At 40.4% G+C, this 14,490-nt stretch overlaps 1 protein-coding gene across 1 annotated transcript in view; it reads right to left on the bottom strand.

Annotated features, from left to right (window-relative positions):
- The window catches only part of LOC141165705 (tetratricopeptide repeat protein 41-like), an 81,449-nt gene that overhangs the window by 5,962 nt on the left and 60,997 nt on the right, over nt 1-14,490 (bottom strand). The window contains exon 15 of the mRNA XM_073651534.1: nt 11,114-11,237. Within this exon, the coding sequence (XP_073507635.1) occupies nt 11,114-11,237 (124 nt within the window). The remainder of the gene's footprint in view (nt 1-11,113; nt 11,238-14,490) is intronic.

Below are 14,490 nucleotides of genomic sequence, written 5' to 3' on the forward strand. Positions count from 1 at the left end.
TCTCGAGCAGGACTTGGCAGCTGTTCACACTGCCAAAAATACCAATACCTAGTGTAAAAACAACAGTATCACTGTGCTTAATTGGGATGCACACTCGCCTGACCTTAACCTCATAGAGAATCTATGGAGTATTGTCAAGAGGAAGATGAGAGACACCAGACCCAACAATGCAGACGAGCTGAAGGCTACTATCAAAGCAACCTGGGCTTCCATAACACCTCAGCAGTGCCACAGGCTGATCGCTTCCATGCCACGCTGCATTGATGCAGTAATTGATGCAAAAGGAGCCCCGACCAAGTACTGGGTGCATTTACTGAACATACATTTCATTAGGCCAACATTTCGGATTTTAAAAACATTTTCAAGCTGTTGTTATGAAATATTCTAATTTACTGAGATAATAACTTTGGTGCTTTCATTGGCTGTAAGCCATAATCATCAACATTAACAGAAATAAACACTTGAAATAGATCACTCTGTTTGTAATGACTCTATATAATATATGAATTTCACTTTTTGTATTGAAGAACTGAAATAAATTAACTTTGATGATATTCTAATTTTGTGAGAAGCACCTGTATATACCGACTGGTACATACCCAATACAACATATAAATCTTAGAAAAAGGGAAACGTTACCCAAAATATAGAAAATCAATTCATCTTTATTAAATATACAGCTCTGGCAAAAATTAAGAGACCACTGCACAATTTTCTAAAAATCTCCATCTGTACATGTCTGACAGCCATTCCTTTCCAGTGTCAGTTGAATTCCAACCAAAGCCCACCTCATTCTACTTAATGTGCTTCTGATTAGGAGATCACCTGAACCAAATCTCATGTAACAAGGGAAAGTATAAAAAACACTGCTGTGGTCTTCACAATCATTTTGCAATAGGACAAGCTGGATGGCAAAACAAGTGCTAGGAATAGCCCAAAAGTAATTTGAATGAAAAAAATAACTTTTAACCACGCCAAAGAAGTTGAAAAGAAAAGTCTTGAGTGAGGAAAAGAAGAGCTCAATTCTGGCTTTACTAGCAGAGGGATACAGTAAGGCTGTGTGCCCACTATGCGTTTTTTTAAGCGTTTCCGCAGTGGCAATTCCACTGCAGAAACGCTTAAAAAATGCTTGGTAGAAGGCCTGCCATGTTCCCCAATGATAATCCACCTGTGCTGTGCACATGCTGCGGAAATTTCCGCTGCGTATTATTATTTTGTAAAAATAGGCAGCACTACCAATTATTTTGCAGAAGCGCTGCATTTTCACCGCCATTGACTTGCATTGGAACGCATGGAATCCCCATCACTGCATCTGTACATGCGGAATCCAAGCGTTTCAATGTGCGGATGGTACCCGGGTTTGGAGAAGAGGAGACTCTCCTCCGGACCCGGGTACCATAGTACCTGTAAAAAAAAGAATAAAATAAAAAATAAATACTATACTTACCTTCTGATGGCCCCTGGAGTCCTTGTCTCTGCTTGCCGGCAGCTCGCGGTAGACTAAAGGACCTGCGCTGACGTCATTTAGTCATGTGACGGGTCACGCGACCGCTGACGTCGGCAGGTCCTTAAATCTACTGCGAGCTGCCGGCAAGCGGAGACAAGGACTCTGGGGGCCATCAGAAGGTAAGTATATATTTATTTTTTACCATTCTTTTAGTCACACTATATAAATCCATGCTGTTTGCATGGATTTATATAGTGTGACCAAGTTGTCAAGCACTTTCCAAGTGATGCTATAATCGCTTGGAAAGCACTTGACAACCCGCATGCGGAAATGCATGTGAAGAACGCTTCACTTCCGCTTGTCCCTGGCAGGAAAACGCATGTACAATCCGCATGTACAATCCGCAGGCGTTTTTTCTGCCAGGGAGATGCAGAAACACTCAGGAAAAAATCCAGAGCATTTCTGCATTGTGGGCACATAGCCTGAGCATCATGTTGCCTCCATCCTTAAAATTTCGAAGACGGCAGTTTATTACAACAAGGTCAAGCAGCAGACATTGTGGACAACAAAGCTACAGCCCAGCAGAGGGTGAAAGTGACTCTCCACTGACCGGGATGACTGTCATCTTATTCGAATGTCATTCAGCAACCGCAGGATGACATCAAGTGACCTACAAAAGGAATGGCAAATGGCAGCTCGGGTGAAGTGCACGGCAAGAACAGTTCATAACAGGCTCCTAGAGGCAGGCCTCAAGTCATGTAAAGCTAGAAAAAAGTCTTTCATCAATGAGAAGCAAAGGAGAGCCAGGCTGAAGTTTGCCAAAGACCATAAGGATTGGTCCATAGATGACTGGAGTAATGTAATCTTCTCTGATGAGTCTAATTTTTAGCTTTGCGCAACACCTGGTCGTCTAAAGGTTAGACGGAGACCTGGAGAGGCATACAAGTCACAGTGTTTTGCACCCACTGTGAAATTTGGAGGAGGATCGGTGATGATCTGGGGATGCTTCAGCAAGGCTGGAATTGGGCAGGTTAATCTTTGCGAAGGACGTACAAATCGAGCCGCATACAAGGTTACCCTTGAAAAACACTTGCTTCCTTCTGCTCAGGCAATGTTCCCCAACTCTGAGGACTGTTTTTTCCAGCAGGACAATGCCCCATGCCACACAGCTGAGTCAATCAATATGTGGATGAAGGGGCACCATATCAAGACCCTGTCATGGCCAGCCCAATCTCCAGACCTGAACTCAATTGAAAACCTCTGGAATGTAATCAAGAGGAAGATGGATAGTCACAAGCCATCAAACAAAGAAGAACTGCTTAAATATTGTGCCAGGAGCGGCATAAGGTCACCCAAAAGCAGTGTGAAAGACTGGTGGAAAGCATGCCAAGACGCATGAAAGATGGGATTAACAATCATGGTTATTCCACCAAATACTGATTTTCTGAACTCTTCCTGAGTTAAAACATGAGTATTGTTGTTTCTAAATGAATAAGAACTTGTTTTCTTTGCATTATTTGAGGTCTGAAAGCACTGTTTCTTTTTTTAGTATTTATCATTTGCTGCAAATAAATACAAAATTTTTGCTTTGAATTTCGGAGACATGTTGTCAGTAGTTTATAGACTAAAACAACAATGTACATTTTACTCAAAAATATACCTAGAAAGAGAAAAATCTGAGAAACTGAAAATTTTGCAGTGGTCTCTTAATTTTTGCCAGAGCTGTATATGAATAGTAAAAAATAGGGGGGTATTAAACACAAAATAAAATAATCACTAAGTGGGAGATACATCTTCACATAATTATATGCATAATCATCTAGTAGAAACAGTATATAGCTGACACTGAGATATTTAAAGTACACTGAAATCAAGTAAAAAACAAATCCAAGTAATGCATAATGCTAGTTTTGGCACAAAACCTTTTGGCTCTGCAGGCACTCCATTAGCGCAAAACTCATATGTCAACAGTGCATATTATCTATCAGTCATTATGTAGGGAGTATCTATAAAGTGCAAACAGTGCAGCATACAGATAATAAGATGACATAAGCAATAAGACATGTATATGTACAGACCTCACACATAGAACAGACCCCAACGAACATTTCGCAACATTATTGCGCTCCAATAGGAATGCATGGTACTTCCGTTCTACGGGTTGCGCATGCGTTTCAGTTTGGAATGCATGGCACTTCTGGCCCGATGTCATATCCAGGCTAGGTGACACACTCACACAGAGCTACATCTGGGACACAGCTATTCATTGGATCGTTCAGTTAACATGGACAGTTAACAGCTGTTAAGAATCATTCCAATGATGCTATTGGTCCTCCATGAAATACATACCTGGTCCTTTGGTTTTCTGAGCTACTTCCCTTGTAAAAGCCAGGCAGGCAAAACATACCTCGGGATCTGTTCTATGTGTGAGGTCTGTACATATACACTTCTTATTGCTTATGTCATCTTATTATCTGTATGCTGCACTGTTTGCACTTTATAGATACTCCCTACATAATGACTGATAGATAATATGCACTGTTGACATATGAGTTTTGCGCTAATGGAGTGCCTGCAGAGCCAAAAGGTTTTGTGCCAAAACTAGCATTATGCATTATATGGAATTGTTTTTTCCTTGATTTCAGTGTACTTTAAATATCTCAGTGTCAGCTATATACTGTTTCTACTTAATGATTATACATTAATTACGTAAAGATGTACCTCCCACTTAGTGATCATTTTATTTTGTGTGCAAAACCCTTCTTTTTACTATTCATATATATTTAGTAAATATGAACTGATTTTCTACATTTTGGGTAACATTCCCTTTTTGTAGGATTTATATGTGCTCGATGGGAGTCAAGTCTGGAGACGCTGCAGGTCATGGCACACATGCTACACATCCCCGGCTTTCTCTTCCACGCTGTTATACGTGTCCAAAATGACTCAAGGTAATGGATAACTCTTATATTCTTAGCACACTTGATTGAACTGACAGTGCAGTGCGCATGCTTGTATATTATATCCATAGCCTAGAGTTAAAAGAGATTAATCTGTCCATTTGGACAACAGTATTTCCCTGAATATCATTATATTAATTGGCTGGTAGAGTATGCTGACGTTAAGTGGATGCAGGTCTCTTTGCAGGTTTTACTACCTACAGCCTGCCTTTTTAGCTCCCCCCCCCCAACGTTCATCCCTATATCATTAATATTTGAGTGTTTTTGTGAATAAATTATATATTTTATGTCAATAAAAAATATTTACATGGCTAAATCCCTTTTGTATTGTCTTGGAGGAATCTTATATGGTGATTAATTATTATAATTTATTATTTTCCTTCATTACTTTCTTTTTGGCTACATGGCAGAATGTTTAGGCTAAGCAGGCTGCTCACAGTAGCACGAGCAATATGAGGCCTGGTGTTTTCATGTTAAAAATCGGCACCTCTTATACTGTGTATATATACACAGTACTCTGCAAAACGTTTAGGCAGGTGTTGAAAAAATGCTTTAAAGTAAGAATACTTTAAAAAAAACAGTACTGTTCATAGTTTATTTTTATCAATTAACAAAATGCAAAGTAAATTAACAAAAATGACATTTAAATCAAATTTGGTGTGACGATCCTTTGCCTTCAAAACAGCACCATAGCATCAATTCCTCTAGGTACACTTGCACACAGTTTTTGAAGAAGCTTGGCAGGGAGGTTGTTCCAAACATCTTTTTAAACTAACCAAATACCTTCTGTAGACTTATGTTTGCAAAAATCATTCTATCTCTTCATTTAATCCCTCACAGATTCGATGATGTTGAGGGCTCTCTGGGGCCATATCATCACTTCCAGGACTCCTTGTTCTACTTTACGATGAAGATAATTCTTAATGACATTGGCTTTATGTTTGGGGTTGTTGTCCTGCCAAAGAATAGATTTGGAGCCAATCAGATGCCTCCCTGATTGTATTTCATGATGGATAAGTACCTACCTGTATTTCTCAGCATTAAGGACACAATAATCCTGAACAAATCCCCAACTCCATTTGCTGAAATGTAGCCTCAAACTTGCAAGAAACCTCCACAATACTTCATTATTGCCTGCAGTCAGTCATTATTGAACCGCTCTTCAGCCATTTGGCAAAGAGACCATCTTCAGTTACAGCCAAATATTTCACATTTTGACTCATCAGTTCAGAGCACCTGCTGCTATTTTTTTTCACAACCCATTTCCTATGTTTTCATGCATAGTTAAGTTGCTGGGCCTTGTTTCCATGTTGAAGGTTTTTGCCCACAATTCTTCCATGAAGACCACTTTTTGCCAAACTTCTCCGAACAGTAGGTCAGTAGAGAGGTGTAGCTGGGTCCCACTGGTTGCTGCCAGTTTTGAATTGATGGCACTGCTGGACATGATTTAGAAGAGAAGCATGATGTGTCTTTCATGTGCTGCACTAAGTTTCTTTGGTAGATCACAGCATATAGTGCACACAACCTTGATCATTTCTTGGTGTCCTCAATTCTGAGGAATACAGGACGATACTTAAACATCATACAATACCATCAGGGAAGCGTCTGGCTCCAAATTTATTCTGCAGAAAAACAAGGACTCCAAACATACAGCCAATGTGATTAAGAACTATCTTTAGCGTAAAGAAGAACAAGGAGTTCTGGAAGTGATCGTATGGCCCCTAGAGATCGCTTATCTCAATTTCATCGATTGGGATTATATGAAGAGATAGAAAGATTTGCACAAGCCTATATCAACAAAAGATCAGTTAGGTCTTTAAGATGTTTGTCAGAGCACCTCTCTGCTGAATACTGCTTGCCAGTGTACCTAGAAGAATTGATGCTTTGATGCTGTTTTTAAGGCAAAGATGGTCAAATCAAATTGTTTTGATTTAGATTTCTCTTTTGTTCATTTACTTTGCTTTTTGTCAATTGATACAAATAAACTACACTGCTCAAAAAAAATAAAAGGAGCACTCAAGTAACACATCCTAGATCTGAATGAATGAAATATTCTCATTGAATACATTGTTCTGTACAAAGTTGAATGAGCTGACAACAAAATCACACAAAAATCATCAATGGAAATCTAATTTATTAACCAATGGAGGCCTGGATTTGGAGTCACCCCCAAAATTAAAGTGGAAAAACACACTACAGGCTGATCCAACTTTGATGTAATGTCCTTAAAACAAGTCAAAATGAGGCTCAGTATCGTGTGTGGCCTCCACGTGCCTGTATGACCTCCCTACAATGCCTGGGCATGCTCCTGATGAGGTTGCGGATGGTCTCCTGTGGGATCTCCTCCCAGACCTGGACTAAAGCATCCGCCAACCCCTGGACAGTCTGTGGTGCAACTGTTGGTGGATGGAGCGAGACATGATGTCCCAGATGTGTTCAATCGGATTCAGGTCTGGAGAACGGGTGGGCCAGTCCATAGCTTCAATGCCTTCATCTTGCAGGAACTGCTGACACACTCCAGCCACATGAGGTCTGGCATTGTCCTGCATTAGGAGGAACCCAGGGCCAACCGCACCAGCATATGGTCTAACAAGGGGTCTGAGGATCTCATCTCGGTACCTAATGGCAGTCAGGCTACCTCTGGCAAGCACATGGAGGGCTGTGCGGCCCTCCAAACAAATGCCACCCCACACCATTACTAACCCACTGCCAAACCGGTCATGCTGAAGGATGTTGCAGGCAGCGGATCGCTCTCCACGGCGTCTCTAGATTCTGTCACGTCTGTCACATGTGCTCAGTGTGAACCAGCTTTCATCTGTGAAGAGCACAGGGCGCCAGTGGTGACTTTGCCAATCCTGGTGTTCTGTGGCAAATGCCAAGCGTCCTGCACAGTGTTGGCTTGGAGAACAACCCCCATCTGTGGACGTCGGGCCCTCATACCACCCTCATGGAGTCGGTTTCTAACCGTTTGTGCAGACACATGCACATTTATGGTCCGCTGGAGGTCATTTTGCAGGGCTCTGGCAGTGCTCCTCCTGTTTCTCCTTGCACAAAGGCAGAGGTAACGGTCCTGCAGCTGGGTTGTTGCCCTCCTATGGCCCCCTCCAAGTCTCCTGGTGTACTGGCCTGTCACCTGGTAGCACCTCCAGCCTCTGAACACTACGCTGACAGACACAGCAAACCTTCTTGCCACAGCTCACATTGATGTGCCATCCAGGATGAGCTGCAATACCTGAGCAACTTCTGTGGGTTGTAGAGTCCGTCTCATGCTACCACGAGTGTGAAAGCACAACCAACATTCAAAAGTGACCAAAGCATCAGCCAGAAAGCATTGGTACTGAGATGTGGTCTGTGGTCCCCACCTGCAGAACCACTCCTTTATTGAGGGTGTCTTGATAATTGCCAATAATTTCCATCTATTGTTTATTCCATTTGCACAACAGCATGTGAAATTGATTGTCAATCAGTGTTGCTTTCTAAGTGGACAGTTTGATTTCACAGAAGTCTGATTTACTTGGAGTTATATTCTGTTTTGTAAGTGCTCCCTTTATTTTTTTGAGCAGTGTATAAAAACGTCTATATTTGAATATTTGAAAGCATTCTTAGTTTGCAGCTTTTTTTTGCACACTTGCCTAAGTCTTTTGCCTAGTCCTATATATTGCAGTTTTTTTCCATTGGCTACAATAAGAAACAATGCTATTAAAGTGTCCTTTCCTCTGAGCCGCTGTGTTATTAGTCAGTTACATAAAAACGCCACAAGCGCTTTGTGTGAAATTTCACTGTACCATTATAGAAGCTGCACTGTTGGCAGACACAACATAAAGTGCCAAGATAGGATGCACATACATATGGATAACTTACTTATCATACATTATATCCAGTGGAAAATAAAAAAAAAAGGTAGAATTCCCCCCAAAAAACAGAACTCTGTTTCCTAGAAAAGATTTGCTATTTTCTAGAACTGAGGGTACAACACTGTGAAATCTGTAAGCCAGCTTGATTTAATTTCCACCATATGTTGACCAGGTGTTACTGAGTCAGTCATAGTCAGTCATGCATTTAGTAGTTAGTATTACATGTTAAATTAATATCTAAAGGGTTTTATCTGTGAAGGCGAACACAATGGAGAAATGCTCAAAAGGAACATTTGGGGCCTGATTTATTAAGACTGGTATAAGATCTGCCTAATTCATGAAGAGGTGCACATCTTAATGAATTAAGCACATCTTACAAGTGTTGTGCGCCTCTGCCAGAAATGTTACTCCAATTACAGACTGGAGTATGTCTCTGGCATAATTTAGGCCACTGCAATGTCATAGGCTGCGTGCCCACGTTGCGGATTACAAGCGTTTTTGATGCGGAATTTCCGCAGCGGAAACGCTTGTAAAACGCTTGTTAATCCGCACCCAATGGTCCCCAATGGGATTCCGCAAGTTCTATGCCCATGCTGCGGATTTTTCCGCAGCGTTTATGCTGCGTTCAAAAATCCGCAGCATGTCAATTAATTTTGCGTTTCCGCAAGCGGAATTGCCTTTGTCCAATGCATAAAAAACGCAAGGCAATTCCGCATGTGGAAAACGCGCGATAAACGCAAGAAAAACATGCGTTTTTCCGGGAGAGGACTGGCAGAAATGAAGCAGAAATTTTCTGCTTCATTTCTGCAACGTGGGCACATAGCCATAAAGTTAGATAATTTGACTTAAAGTGATTCCTGGGGAATAGATAACAATAAGAAAAATAAAATGTCATTAAGAAACAATTCCTAAAAACCTTTGATTAGCAAATCACACTCATTTTGACTTTAGTATATTAACCCCTTCCTGATAGGACGATTTTCCATTTTTGCTCATTTGTTATTTCCTGCCCTTCTTCCAAGAGCCATAACTTTTTTTATTTATCTGTTGACACAGACATGTTAGGGACAGCTTTTTGCAAGATGAGTTGTACATCTGAACAACAACGTACTGGAAAGAGAGAAAAAAATTCTAAGTGCTGCAAAAAAAAACAAGCAATTCCACCATTGTTCTTTGGGTTTTATTTTTTCAGTACTCATTATAAGATAAAAATTACTTTTCTTCTCTTCTTCTACAACCCCTAACTTTTTTTTTATTTTTCCATCAACATAGCTGCATGATTTTTGCGCAATGAGCTTTATTTTTGAAGGATTTGATTCATTTTACCATACAATGTATTGGAAAACAGGGAAAAAATTCCAAGTAGCATGAATTGATGAAAAAAAGCCATTCTGCTCTTGTTTGTTTTAGTTTTGTTTTTATGTCATTTATTGTGCAGTAAAAATGACCTAGAAACATGATTGTCCAGGTCAGAACAATTACAGTGATACCAAACTTGAATTGATCATTTCTATTTAAATGATGAAAAAAATTCAGAATTTTGTAAAAAAAAAAAAAAGTTCTTGCTTTGTGTCACAATTTTCTGAGGTCCTTAATGTTTTATGTTGATAGAGCTGTGTGGGGGCTTGTGCGTGGTGACTCTAAGTTTTTAGTGATAGAAATTTGGGGTACATACAACAGTTTGTTGGTCTGTTATTGCACTTTTTTTGCACTTTTTTTTAGGGATGTGAGGTGTCCAAACAAAACAATTCTGACAATTGTTTTTTTTCTCATTAAAATGTTTACCACTCGGGTTAATTAACTTTAAATTTTGATAGACCAGACTTTTATGGACATGGCAATACCAAATATGTATTTTTTTCCTTTATTTATTTTCATATCTTTAAAGGCCAGTTTTTTTATTTTTTAGCCCCCTTAGGGGACTTTAACTTGCTATATAATGTATATAGCAAAAATCATGGTCTCCTATCAAGCTCAGCCTATGTCTGAGCTTCACAGGAGTACTAAGATAGCAGGCCACTGGCTGCCATGCTAACCTCGTGGGGGGCCGATGGAAGCCAGTACTATAGGAACCTGCAACTGGCCAATTTAAATGCCATTGCTAGAGATTGACAGTGGTCAATTAAGTGGTTAACAGCAATTGTTAGACAAAGATGCTGGCTATGTAACATAGGCAGCATCTATCGCGTGTGTAGCAGGCTTACCTCCTGAGCCCCTTTCACACTTGCAGAGCTCAGCCCAGGACATTAATTCACGTCATAATGCGGGAAGGGGTCAAAATGTCATAGAAACCTGTCCTAGAATATTGGTAGGACAGGTGTCTGTGAGCATGTGCAGTGAAGGTGATACAGGTATCACTGGGTCACAGCAGCGGAGTTTTCTACTGCACATGCTCATGGGCACCTGATCAATCCTAAAATTCTAAGACAGGTTTCTCTCAATGTAACAAGGCAGTGGCCTTTTAATGTACAGTAATGATTACCTTCCAAGACAAAGTGAGAGTGATTTGCTAATTAAAGGTATTTAGGAATTTATCCATAACGATATTTTATGTGTTTATTTTTTTCATTCCCAGAGAACACCTTTATGGATTAAAGGATTTGTCCCAACTAGACAACTTTTTAAAAAAAAGTGGATGTGATGATCAACTAATCACAATAAACTCCAGAAGTTCCCACCAATTAGCTGACATGTTTAATGGATACGTTCACCTCCGAGAACTACAATACAGTTTACATATATATACTATTACTACTCATAAAGTAGAAAACAAGTAGAAAATTTGTACAAAACACATTGCATAACCTCAAAGTACTAAGCACTGATTTAGGAAACGCTTAAATGAAACTTACAGCTGAACTTCATAGTTCAAAGGGTGATCCGTGCCAAAAATGCTGGTTCTGAGGTCCAGAGATCTCTGAAGCATTTCAACCGACTCTTTCCTGTTTCCTAAATTATCATTTAAAAGTAGCTTTCCTATTGGAATTGATGACAAATAAATTAAAAAGAAATAAATATATGATTGTCTGAAAACATTTTATAAATTACCACGCTAAAAGAGTTCTCCAGTTTAGTGCTGAGTAACCATTGTTTTAATTTTTATTTCATAAATCAATAGTACACATGAAAATGAGCAGCTTTGTAATATATCTTATCAGAGAAATCTGCATGTTTCACTAATTGATCAGTCGTTATCAAAACTCTCAATTAAGAGGTAAAATCTGGATTCAGTGAAGACAGACTTTCCCATTACTGAGATAAGAGATGGCAGCTGCTAATGATGAGATTCTATGTAGGTAGGAGGGAGAGGAGGAGGAGGGAGGAGCTCTGTCTCTATCGCCTCCCTTCTCGCATCTACATAGAATCTCACCAGTAGCAGCTGCCATCTCCTATCTCAGTAATGGGAAAGTCTGTCTTCACTGAATACAGATATTACCTCAATTGAGAATTTTGATAATGATCAATTCTGGTGGAGAAAGAAGCATATTTCTCAGATAAGATTTATTACAAAGTTGCTCATTTTCACGTGTGCTATTGATTTATGAAATAAAAATTAAAATGACAGTTATGCTTTAACCCCTTCGCAACCTTGGGTTTTGTCGTTTTTGCTTTTTCGTTTTTTGCTCCCCTTGTTCCCAGAGCCATAGCGCTTTTATTTTTTGGACAATATGGCCGTGTGAGGGCTTATTTTTTGCGGGACAAGTTGTACTTTTCAACGCCATTACTAGTTTTACCATATCGTGTACGGGAAAACGGGAAAAAAATTCCAAGTGCGGTAAAATTGCAAAAAAAGTGCAATACCACAGTTGTTTTTTTTTTGTTTTTTTTTACCACGTTCACTGAATGCTAAAACTGACCTGCCATTCTTATTCTCCAGGTCATTACGAGTTTGTAGACACCAAACATGTATAGGTTATTTTATATTTAAGTGGTGAAAAAAAATTCCAAAATTTGGTAAAAAAAATAAAAAAAATAGCGCCATTTTCCAAGACCTGTAACGTCTCCATTTTTCGTGATCCGGGGCTGGGTGAGGGCTTATTTTTTGCGCGCCGAGCTGACGTTTTTATTGATAACATTTTGGGGTAGATCCGATGTTTTGATCGCCCGTTATTGCATTTTATTGAAATTTTGCGGCGACCAAAAAACGTAATTCTGGCGTTTAGAATTTTTTTCTCGTTACACCGTTTACCGATCGGATTAATTCTTTTTTTATATTGTTAGATGGGGCGATTCTGAACGCGGCAATACCAAATATGTGTATGTGGTTTTTTTTTTATAGATTTTATTTTCAATGGGGCGAAAGGGGGGTGATTTAAACTTTTATATTTTTTTTATTTTTTTTATATTTTTAAAAACATTTTTTTTTCACTTACTGCATGCTTCAATAGTCTCCATAGGAGACTAGAAGCAGCAGTTGTCTGATCGTCTCTGCTACATACAGGGGACGAGCAGATCCCCTGTATGCAGCAGAAATGGTCCTGTGCTATGAGCGCCGACCACTAGGTGGCGCTCATAGCGACCAGATCATGACAACCACAGGCGTCTGCTGCAGACTCTGGGTTGTCATGCCCACCCATCGGTGACCCGCGATCACGTGACGGGGTCGCCGATGGGCGGGGCTTATGACGCGCAACCCGGAAGCGCACGTTAAATGCCACTGTCGGAGATTGACAGCGGCATTTAACTGGTTAACAGCCGCGGGTGGATCGCGATTCCACCCGCGGCTGTTGCGGGCACATGTCAGCTGTAATAATCAGCTGACATGTGCTCGGTTCAGTGAGGGCTCAGCGCAGCAGCCCTCACTGAAGCGGGGGTACGCAAATGTGCGTACTAATACGGCAAGGGTTGGAAAGGGGTTAAAGCGTGTCGTTTCAATTTTTATCTAATAATAATGTAGAGCAAGCGATTTTAACCCCTTAACCCCTAGGCCATTTCCTGTTTTTGCGCTTTTGTTTTTTGCTCCTCTTCTTCCCAGAGCCATAACTTTTTTATTTTTTGGTCAATATGGCCACGTGAGGGCTTATTTTTTGCATGACAAATTGTTGTTTTGAATGATATGGTTTTACCATATTGTGTACTGGAAAACGGGAAAAAAATTCCAAGTGCGGTGAAATTGCAAAAAAAGTGCAATTCGTGTTTTTTTTTGTTTTTTAACATGTTCACTAAATGGTAAAACTGACTTGCCATTATGATTCTCCAGGTCATTACGAGTTTGTAGATACCAAACATGTATAGGTTCTTTTTTATTTAATTGGCGACGCGTAGCATCTTCATTTTTCGTGATCTGGGGCCAGGTTAGAGATTATTTTTTGCGTGACGAGCTGACGTTTTTATTGATAGCATTTTGGGGTAGATACGATGTTTTGATCGCCTGTTATTACATTTTATTGCAATGTTGCGGCGACCAAAAAAACGTAATTCTAGCGTTTTGATTTTTTTTCTCATTACGATCGGATTAATTCTCCTGCAGACCTGGGGTTGTGATGCCAACTCATCGGTGACCAGCAGTCATGTGACACATGCGCCGATGGGCGGGACTAGTGACATCCTTCCGCTGCGGCCATGTTAAATGCTGCTGTCAGAGAAGGACAGCGGCATTTAACATGTTAACAGCCGCGGGTGGATCGTGATTCCACCCACGGCTGTTAGAGGCACATGACAGCTGATCAGATCAGCTGTCATGTCCCCGGAAAGGTGTGGGCTCATCGCCGGAGCCAGCGCCAAAGGACACGGCCCATGTCGTGAATGGGTTAATGACCATCAATTCCTTCTTTAACTGACCTGAAATATAAGGGACTAGCATCCCCCAATGGGTGACAATCCAGCAGCTGTCAGTTGTACACTATAGCTGACAACTTGCTGCAACAGCCATAATCAGTGTTGGCACCAACCATTGCCGTTTAACCCCTTAGATGCTGCTGTCAAAAGTGACTACAGCACCTAGATGGTTAACAGAGTATGGGGGCTCCCTTTTTTAATCTCACCGGCACCCCGAGATTGTGAATGTGTGCTCCCGATGGTTGCCATGCCAATTCATAGCCAAATAATGGCCTCATAGTCTGCCGGCTATAGCAACCTGTTCAAAAGTTTGCATTATTTAGGTGGTAAAAAAAAAAATTTTCATTCCTTTCATGCCATTTTGCATTAATTCCTGAAAAGCACCTGAAGGGTTAATAAACTACTTGACAGCAGTTTTAAATATGTTGAGGGCACTGTTTTTAAAATGGTA

Source organism: Phyllobates terribilis, unplaced genomic scaffold, assembly GCF_046119375.1.
Source record: "Phyllobates terribilis strain yellow unplaced genomic scaffold, ASM4611937v1 Scaffold_11__3_contigs__length_659146591, whole genome shotgun sequence".
Lineage (NCBI taxonomy): Eukaryota > Metazoa > Chordata > Amphibia > Anura > Dendrobatidae > Phyllobates > Phyllobates terribilis.